The following is a 10252-nucleotide window of genomic DNA, read 5'->3' as shown; positions in this document are numbered from 1 at the left end:
TAAGTTCATTGCAATGCTGCTAAAGTAGGTATTCACATAATTTGCTAATTCTTTCGAGTTACTTTCTAAGTAAATAAAACCCTCTGAAGATAGCACAGAAAGTGCTGAAACACGTTTGAGTAAGTAAAACAAAACCATGCCATGCATAAGGCGGGATTTATTTACTATTTTTCTCGGCAGGCGCGGAAAGTATGAGGCGCTACAACAACCTGCTGAAGGAAGAAGAAAATAATGAAGAATCCACCGGAACATACCGGCATACCAATAACTTTTATTGGATTGAGCCTAAAATGTGATTGAGGTATTACGTATGACCACGTATCTATCCTTCAGATTTTCATTGCCGTAAGTATTTTTACCAATTAATGTTAGAAGCACGTGCGAGATACACAGAAACTTGCCTTGCCACACTAAATTCAAACTTCGCGGCGACAGCAACGCTTCTGTATCTTCGTTTGTTCTCATGAGCGTTATTTGTTCAATTGAGGTGCACGAGGTGGCAGTAATAGTGTAGTATAACTTGTGAAGCTTTGGCGGTGTAGTGAGCCAGTGAGGTTAGCCTGAAAGCGTTGTGTACCCGCTAGCTATTATTGTCATTCGAATTTGCCGTTCGCCATGAAATTCTGAGCCACTGTTAGAATTCGTGGAGACACTAACGTGCAATGATGGATATTCCGTCTTTGCCAGATGGGGTATCAGTTTATTCTGCGTTCATAGCACTGCACAGAATCCAGCTTGAATCATCTGCTGTACCAGATCGTTACTGGAAAACGCTGTGCAGAAAACTATACCATCAAATATTTGACGCAGGGAATACATTTTCTGTTGCACGGATTGAATATGACGAGGACGACGACAGTGGTGATTATGTTAACACTTACAGACCACAGCATCGTGTTTTCATATCGTGTGAAGCCGGCTTGGATGCTTCAGACCCACAGCATATCTATCTGATTGATCATGCATGGACGTACCGTGTTGATTCCGCGAGGCAGAATTTGAGAAGTATACCGGCTTTGCTTGATCGTATGGCCCACTTGATGGGTGTTCAGGAATTCGCGGATGACCATTCAGAGGTTCTGATCAACAAGGTGTTCGACGAAATGTGGAAATTCAACCAAACATACTCAGTTCCTTCACGGGATGACATTGAAGAAAGCATGCCAGTTTGGTATGTGATGGACGAGTTTGGTTCTGCAATCCCGCACTCTGATAATCCGACGTTTAGGACTGTGCCATTTATTTTCCTACCCGACCAGATCACGTACACACTGTTATTTCCTATTGAAAATGTGGATTATGGCGAAGAAGTAACAAGAGACTACATTGAAAGTTCTCGATACGATTCCAAAACTAGAGATGCACTTCTAATTCCATGGGTGCCAAAGTCATTTCTTTCAGAACCTTTCCAATATTCAGAACCAGATAGTTCGTATTTCTTGCAAGGGCATACGGCAGAAACATTGCCAAACGCATCAAAAATTGCGACAGTCAGTGTCACTTCAAAGGATAAGATACTAGTTTTTTCTCAGTATGCTTATGTTAATGATTATCTCACACATCCTAAATTTGAAATAACCCACGACGAGGAAAATGCAGACATCCTGTGGTATACTCAACATTTCAAAGACTTCAAGGAATTCAGTCAATCGTGTTCTGAAAAATTTGTAAATCAATTTCCATTTGAACACGTAATAACAGTTAAAGACCTCCTTGCCATTGTGTGTCGTCGGGCGGCCAAGGAAAGTGGCAGTGTTTGCGAAGACACACTAGTAACATACCCAGTTTGGCTACCAACTACATACAACTTAAAGACAGAGCTACCTAAATTTGTGTCTTACTATCAGCACAGGGCAGAGAAGGGTCTAGATAACCATTGGATATGCAAACCATTTAATCTTGCGAGAGGTTTAGACACACACATTACAGATAATTTGAACTATATCTTAAGACTTCCATTAAGTGGACCAAAAATAGCACAGAAGTACATTGAGGATCCTGTACTTTTTCAAAGACCCGATTGTGGAGCTGTGAAATTTGATTTAAGATATGTCCTGTTAGTCAAGAGTATAAAACCATTATCAGCATTTGTATATCGAAATTTTTTCTTGCGATTTGCAAACAAACCATTTGATTTAAATAATTTGGATGACTATGAGAAACACTTCACTGTTATGAATTACAATGAAAATGCAACACTCTATCGAATGCTGTGTGATGATTTTGTTGTGAAATTTGAGCAACAGTATCCTAGTGTATCCTGGAAAGAAATAGAAGAAAAAATATTTTCCTTATTTAGAGAAATGCTCATTGCAGCATCAAGTAAAATGCCCCCTGCTGGAATAGCATATAGCCCCCAGTCGAGGGCTGTGTATGCAGCAGACCTTATGTTGGCTTGGCAGACAGATTCCAATGACAGAAAATCCATGCAGCCAAAGCTACTGGAGGTGAATTGGACACCTGACTGCAAAAGAGCTTGTGAATACTATCCTGATTTTTATAATGATATTTTTTCTGTGCTTTTTTTGGATGATGTTAATGAGAGAAAATTTGCATGCTTGAAATGACACATGATAAGAAATATTTCAGAAATTAAATCACATACCCCAGTTCAAATTAAATTGTTAACAGTGATATTTTTGAATGTGGCCTACATGTCTTGACATTTCAGCAGAATTGTCAGATAATGAGTTTAGGCTGGAAGCTCAGGCCATCCCTTGGTCAGTCCAAGATTTTTTTTGTCCTGGCATGACTCACTTCATACTTTTATTGTCTAGTGTGTTCATATGCTGTATTGGAAGTAATCCTGTAATACATTGGATGTGCTTATTTTGACAGAAGAGAGAAGCAGGTATGGAATGAGACATCGGCTAATAAAAACTGCCTGTTGTTGAAACCAACCTTCAGGTCATTGATAATTTTAACCTTTTTTATGTAAGTAGTCTGCACATTGAAATAGTGCTTGAAGATGTGAATATGAAATCTGAGTCCTCTATATTTTTGTATTCATATTAAATCAGGTCTCTCTTCACCATGTCATGACATACTGTGAAGGAAACTGTAAGGCATAGGCCTACAGTTTTATACATAATACCCACTGAAATACCTGTGGAAGATTTCTTCATTATGTAATACAGCATTTTGCTTCCAATTTTAGTTATTTATAATAACTATGATAATAATATTAAATTCAGAGAGAATGTTGGCAACAATGGACTGTTTCTGAAATTAGAAATGACCTAACCAGTCTCAAAGCAGGGTTAACATGTCATCCGAATGACGTATTCAGTGTGGAGCAAGTGTTGCACGTGACAAGCAAAGGCGCCTTTGTTCTTGCTACAGGTCATTTTGCTACCAACACCTTCAATTCACATTCACATTTTTTTGGTTTCACCAATTCATAACTAAATTGTCACTTTACACCTTCATGTAGACAAATGGCCATCCACAGCAGATACTTCGCTCACCTCATCCATGATTGAGGAAAGGAGGTGGAGTGGTTGGGTACTACCACATTTGAACTAAATTTTCTTTACCACTAGCTTCTCCTCCTTCCAGGCACTGTTTGCACCAATTTTAGAAACACCACTGATTGCACTGTTTTGTTTCAGACTATTGAATGCACTATCAGTTTTAAACATAATTAATTCTCTCTGGTATAACTTCAAACTGTGGATATTTTTTGTAAATTCCTGAGAGCCTTGACATCTGCTCAAGTAGAGGCTGTCTCATAATACAGATTTTGATTGTTTGCACTATACAGGCAGCTTGCCGTCATTAATTGGCCTGTGAGGTGTGTGTGTTCGTTCTGCTTTTGTAGTTTCTCTGCCTCTTAACTTTAAGAAAAGATTTTCTGTATTGATTTGTTATTTTAAGATTACTTAAATTTCTTTAGAATGTGCTACTTGTAGAATTGCAGTCAGAGTCCACATTAAATTGTCTCCCCCTATAACTAGCAGGTAAAAGCCAGTCCATGGATCAGGGGAAGCAAGTGTATTTCACCTTCAATACGATTATGCCTAGGAAAACACTGTAGTGTTCAAACCAACATCTTTACATCAAAACTTTTAATCAACAACTAGGTTGTTATTACAGCCATTCTGTGGTGTATCTTTCCTCAAGTGGACGAGAGACCAGCAATGTATGCAAGGATGTCCGTGAAGACATAGGAGAGAGGTCTTGATAGAATAGAACTTTGGTGCTGGTAGACAGAGGTGTACTGTTGTTTTCTGAGACGCTGCTATGTTGTCTTGCTAAAGGCATAATCCAGGTTTCTGTAAAATTCTGACTTAAAATTTTAATCTGTTAGAGAGGCTTGTTGCAGGATACACTATGCTTCACAGTGGGAGCCTCCTTATTTCTCACTGTTATTTTTTGATTCAGCTGTCATCAACTCTCATATGCCAGAGAAGTGTTTTACTTCTGTAACATAACTTTAAAACAAATCTCAGGACAGCAGTCATGCAACATTAGAAACTGTACTTTGAACCAAACGAATGAAAAATAAAAAGTAATATATGCACACACGATTCAAATGAACAACTTGAAAAGTTCACATGAAAATTAAGTGGTTCAGTCATTACTTGTCGGAAAGAATACCACCACCACCATCTGTGTGACCACAGAGTTGCATGTTTCAGTTTCACCAAAGGTGTGTCCACCACAGGATCACTGAAGTATCAGTAAGAATGAAAACTATATTCTCAGTTAAGAAGATTTTGTGCTTTCTAAACACACACTAAGTACTTTTTTTAATCTTAGTAAGCTACATTTACATTTGTAATAAGACATGAGATAAGTAAAAGGGTGCCATGAGGCGAGCACAGAAAAAATATATAAAGTTAAGGACCGTGTGTTCTTTTAACAGCTGGAAACTGTGAGCCAATACCTTGAAAAAAAAAAAATAAAAAAGTTGCTCAAATTTATGTGATAAATATTATTTTTGTAAGAAGCTCTGTGAAGAGTCAATTGAAATATTTTATTGTGTTCATATGGATCCTTGGTGCTAGCAACATTCTCACTCTTTGGCACTTCCTGTGCACTCTCCTTTTTTTGTCTGTTTGTAATTAATGTGCTAGCATTAATGTTGTCATGGCTGCTGCTGCTACACTGCCTGTGTTTTTTCTTTGGTACTCCAAAAAATAATTTAATTTGACATGTATGTTGTGTGAAGTACTTTAGTTTAAATACGTATTAACTTATGCTGGGTCACCAGAATTAATAAATATGGTCTTTGGATAACAGTTGTAAGTATGGTGTACTTAATGTTGTCTGAGATGTTCTGAATGAACACTGCCAGTGGCAGTTGACATCCAGTGGCTACGGTTTCTATGAGGAATGTACACACACAATTTTTGTATGGCATGGTATCTAGTGCAAGATTTTATAAGTTATTTATTGTTTAATATTTGATGGTTGGCACAATGTTTTCCTGCAATACAATACATTACCATTATTAATAAGACAAGCATTTCCTCATTTCTCTGGCACACATTAGATAAAGAAGATTAACACCTTGCTGTAACACAGTGGGGGAGACTCAAACATTGGCACTACAAATAAATTTGTGGCAACTAACATTTTACTAAAAAAGGTGCCTCAACAGGCAAATTGAAAAGATCAGTAAAATGTTCATTGCCATTGCACATTATCATTTTGTATGTGTTCTGCCAATCCTTAGTTGCAGTTATATTATTATCCTTGGAGATGTTTCATCTTCACAACTAAATAAAAGTCTGTTTGTTTTGTGTCATACATGTTCTTATTTTTAATTGTGAAGTATCTTCAGCAGCTTGTAAGACATGTTTGTTTTATTTATATGTGGTAATCCCATAGATATACTATGCCTGTCTGAGCATCACATTGTTACTGATATGGATAAGGTAAATGTAAGTGGATATAAGCTCTCTGCACATGTAATGAGAGAAAATATGGAGAAAGGAGGAGTTGCCATATATGTCAAAAGTTATCATTGTGCAAAAAGTATAGAAACAAAAAAGTTTTGTGTAGAGAAACATATAGAAGCATGTGCCTGTGAGCTTAAATTAAATAAAGGCACATTTATAATTGTAACTGTATATAGGTCCCCATCAGGAAATTTTCATCTATTTTTGAAAAATTTGGACTCCTTGTTGTGCTATCTGTCAGACAGGGGGAAGCAAATTATTATTTGTGGGGACTTCAATGTAGATTCTCTGAAAGAGGGTAATAGGAAAAGTGACCTTGAAGTATTACTCGGTTCTTTCAATTTGACACCCGTTATTGATTTTCCTACTCGGGTGGTAAAGGATAGCAGCTCACTGATAGATAACTTCTTTATAGACCAAGATAAGTTTAACCAGATAAATGCTCAGCCTGTCGAGAATGGTCTTTCTGATCATGGTGCACAGCTAGTTACAATATATGACATAGCTCCATTCAGCAATACTAAACAGTCCTCCAAAGTAGTACGTTCAGTCAACGATTTAACAATTGCTAATTTCAGGGAAAGCCTACAGCAGTTAGACTGAGATGAGGTGTACCGTGAACCTGATGCCAATTTAAAATATAATTTATTTCATGACATTTTTGTAAATGCATTTGAAAACTGCTTCCCCAAGAAAATAGTTAAATATACTCGTAAGAAACCTTGTAACAAACCATGGCTTACTAAGGGTATAAAAATATCTTGTAACCGGAAAAGGGAAATGTATCTGACAGCAAGAAAGAGTAGTGAGCCAGTAACTATCAAAAATTATAAAAACTACTGTTTTATATTAAGAAAAGTTATTAAAAAATCCAGGAGTATGTGTATCATGTCTGAAATCAGCAACTCTGATAATAAAAGTAAAACAATTTGGAATATTATTAAAAGAGAAACAGGTCAACCATGAGCGGAGGAAGACAGTATTACCATCAAATTGAATGAAAACTTTACGAACAAAAAGTCAGAAGTTGAAAATATTTTTAATAATCATTTTCTAAATATTGTGGATATAGTAGGATCCAGGTGTTCATTAGAAGATGCTAGGCTGTTAATGGAAGAGGCCATACCTATGCAATTTGATACAATTGAAATCTCACCCACTTCTCCCTCTGAAATTAGGAAAATAATAAACTTGCTTAAAAGCAAAAACTCACATGGAATTGATGACATTTCCAGCAAAATACTAAAAGCTTGTTCTCAACAGATAAGTAAGATTCTCAGCCACCTGTGTAATAGCTCTCTGGAACAGGGCATTTTCCCTGATAGACTGAAATATGCTATTGTTATACCTTTGCATAAAAAGGGGGATAGATCTGATGTCAACAATTACCGTCCAATCTCCCTTCTAACAGCTTTATCCAAAATTTTTGAGAAAGTAATGTATTCAAGAGTAGCTTCACATATCTGTAAAAATGAAGTACTAACAAAATGTCAGTTTGGTTTCCAGAAAGGTTTTTCAACAGAAAATGCCATATATGCTTTCACCAGTCAAATTTTGAATGATCTGAATAACCGAACACCACCCATTGGGATTTTTTGTGATCTCTCAAAGGCTTTTGATTGTGTAAATCATGAAATTCTGCTAGACAAGCTCAAGTATTGTGGCATGAGTGGGACAGTGCACAAATGGTTTAATTCGTACCTAACTGGAAGAGTGCAGAAAGTTGAAATAAGTAGTTCTCGTAACATGCAAAGATCAGCACATTCCTCAAACTGGGGAACTATCAAGCATGGGGTTCCACAAGAGTCAGTATTGGGTCCTTTGTTGTTCTTATTATATATTAATGACTTGCCATTCTATATTCATGAAGAGGCAAAGTTAGTTCTCTTTGCTGATGATACAAGTATAGTAATCACACCTGACAAACAAGAATTAACTGATAAAATTGTCAATTCTGTCTTTCAGAAAATTACTAAGTGGTTCCTTGCAAACGGACTCTCACTGAATTTTGATAAGACACAGTACATACAGTTCCGTACAGGGAATGGTATGACGCCATTAATAAATATAGACCTTAATCAGAAGCATATAGCTAAGGTAGAATATTCCAAATTTTTAGGTGTGTCCATTGATGAGAGATTAAATTGGAAGAAACACATTGATGATCTGCTGAAACGTTTGAGTTCAGCTACTTATGCAATAAGGGTCATTGCAAATTTTGATGATAAACATCTTAGTAAATTAGCTTACTACGCCTATTTTCACTCATTGCTTTCATATGGCATCATATTTTGGGGGAATTCATCACTGAGGAATAAAGTATTTATTGCACAAAAGCGTGTAATCAGAATAATAGCTGGAGTCCACCCAAGATCATCCTGCAGACATTTATTTAAGGATCTAGGGATATTCACAGTAGCTTCTCAGTATATATACTCTCTTATGAAATTTGTTATTAACAACCAAACCCAATTCAAAAGTAATAGCAGTGTGCATAACTACAATACTAGGAGAAAGGATGATCTTCACTATTCAAGATTAAATCTAACTTTGGCACAGAAAGGGGTGAATTATACTGGCACTAAAGTCTTTGGTCACTTACCAAATAGTATCAAAAGTCTGACAGATAACCAACAAGTATTTAAGAAGAAATTAAAAGAATTTCTGAATGACAACTCCTTCTACTCCATAGAGGAATTTTTAGATATAAATTAAGAAAAAAAAAAATTAAAAAAAAAAATAAAATAAAAATAAAAAAGAAAAACAAAAAACACAAAAAAATAAAGTTGTTATATTAACTTAAGTATGTTGTTAAATTAACCTAATTATGTCATGTATTAGAAAATTCGACTCGTTCCACATCATTACGAAATATCGTATTCATGATCCATGGAACTAGTATTAATCTAATCTAATCTAATGTTGGTAGAAGGAACGACACTAACATTGCTTGTAAGTGAAGTATTGTCATTTATTCATAGAGTTGTGGAGCACATATATGATACATTCACACTATCAAAATATCACTCAACTGAAAGGATGTCTGACAAAGATAGTTACACATTGAGTTTATACCTAATAAGTTATCAGTCTTCAAGTATATAATAACTGCATTATATAATATTTCCAGGTTGTTGTCGTTGTCTTCCTTCCAGAGACTGGCTTGATGCAGCTCTCCATGCTACTCTATCCTGTGCAGGCTTCTTCATATCTGAGTAACTACTCAAACATACATTCTTCTGAATCTGCTTAGTGTATTCATCTCTTGATCCCCCACAATGTTTTTTACCCTCCATGCTTCCCTCCAGTACTAAATTGATGACCCCTTGATGACTCAGAATGTGTCGTACCAACTGATCCCTTCTTTTAGTCAAGTTGTACCACAAATTCCTCTTCTCCCCTGTTCTATTCAGTACCTCCTCATTAGTTACGTGAACCATGTAATCTTCAGCATTCTTCTGCAGCACCACATTTCGAAAGCGTCTATTCTCTTCTTGTCTAAACTATTATCGTCCATGTTACACTTCCATACATGGCTACATTCCATACAAATAATTTCAGAAAAGACTTCTTAACACTTAAATCTATACTCGATGATAACAAACTTCTCTTCTTCGGAAATGTATTCCTTGCCATAGCCAGTCTACATTTTATATCCTCTCTACTTCGACCATAATCAGTTATTTTTCTGCCCAAATAGAAAAACTCATCTACCACTTTTTAAGTGTCTCATTTCCTAATCTAATTCCCTCAGCATCACCTGATTTAATTCAACTATATTCCATTACCCTCATTTTGCTTTTGTTCATATTCGTCTTATATCTTCCTTTCATGACACTGTCCATTCTCTTCAACCACTCTTCCAGGTCCTTTGCTGTGTCTGACAGAATTAGTGTCATCAGCAAACCTCAAACTTTTTGTTTGTTCTCCATATATTTTGATTCCTACTCCAAATTTTTCTTTTGCTTTCTCTACTGATTGTTCAGTATACAGATTGAATAACATTGGGGATAGGCTACAACCCTGTCTCAATCCTTTCTCAACCACTGCTTCCCTCTTCCATGTCCCACAACTCTTTACAACTGCCACCTGGTTTCTGTAGAAATTGTAAATAGGCTTTTGCTCCCCGTATTTTACCCCTGCCACCTCAGAATTTGAAAGAGAGTATTCCAGTCAACATTGTCAAAAGCTTTCTCTTAAGTCTACAAATGCTCGAAACATAGGTTTGTCTTTCCTTAATCTATCTTCTAAGTTAAGTTGTAAGGTCAGTATTGCCTCACGTGTTTCATTCTATGGAATCCAAACTGATCTTACCAGAGGTCGGCTTCTATCAGTTTTTCCATTTG

The 10252-nt window shown here is 36.3% G+C and overlaps 1 protein-coding gene across 1 annotated transcript; it reads left to right on the top strand.

The window, feature by feature from the left end:
• Positions 1-528: 528 nt before the first annotated feature.
• Positions 529-5752, top strand: LOC124794809 (tubulin--tyrosine ligase-like protein 12). The gene has a single exon (XM_047258468.1). It carries the CDS (start codon positions 663-665, stop codon positions 2565-2567), a length of 1905 nt encoding a protein of 634 aa, XP_047114424.1. The 5' UTR covers positions 529-662; the 3' UTR covers positions 2568-5752.
• Positions 5753-10252: the final 4500 nt, after the last annotated feature.

This window comes from Schistocerca piceifrons, chromosome 4 (assembly GCF_021461385.2).
Source record: "Schistocerca piceifrons isolate TAMUIC-IGC-003096 chromosome 4, iqSchPice1.1, whole genome shotgun sequence".
NCBI lineage: Eukaryota > Metazoa > Arthropoda > Insecta > Orthoptera > Acrididae > Schistocerca > Schistocerca piceifrons.
The sequence above is the reverse complement of the archived record's forward strand: the minus strand, read 5'-3'. Positions and strand labels throughout refer to the sequence as shown.

Excerpts from the sequence above, each read along its gene's own strand:
- LOC124794809 (XM_047258468.1), top strand. The coding sequence starts at position 663 with ATGATGGATATTCCGTCTTTGCCAGATGGGGTATCAGTTTATTCTGCG.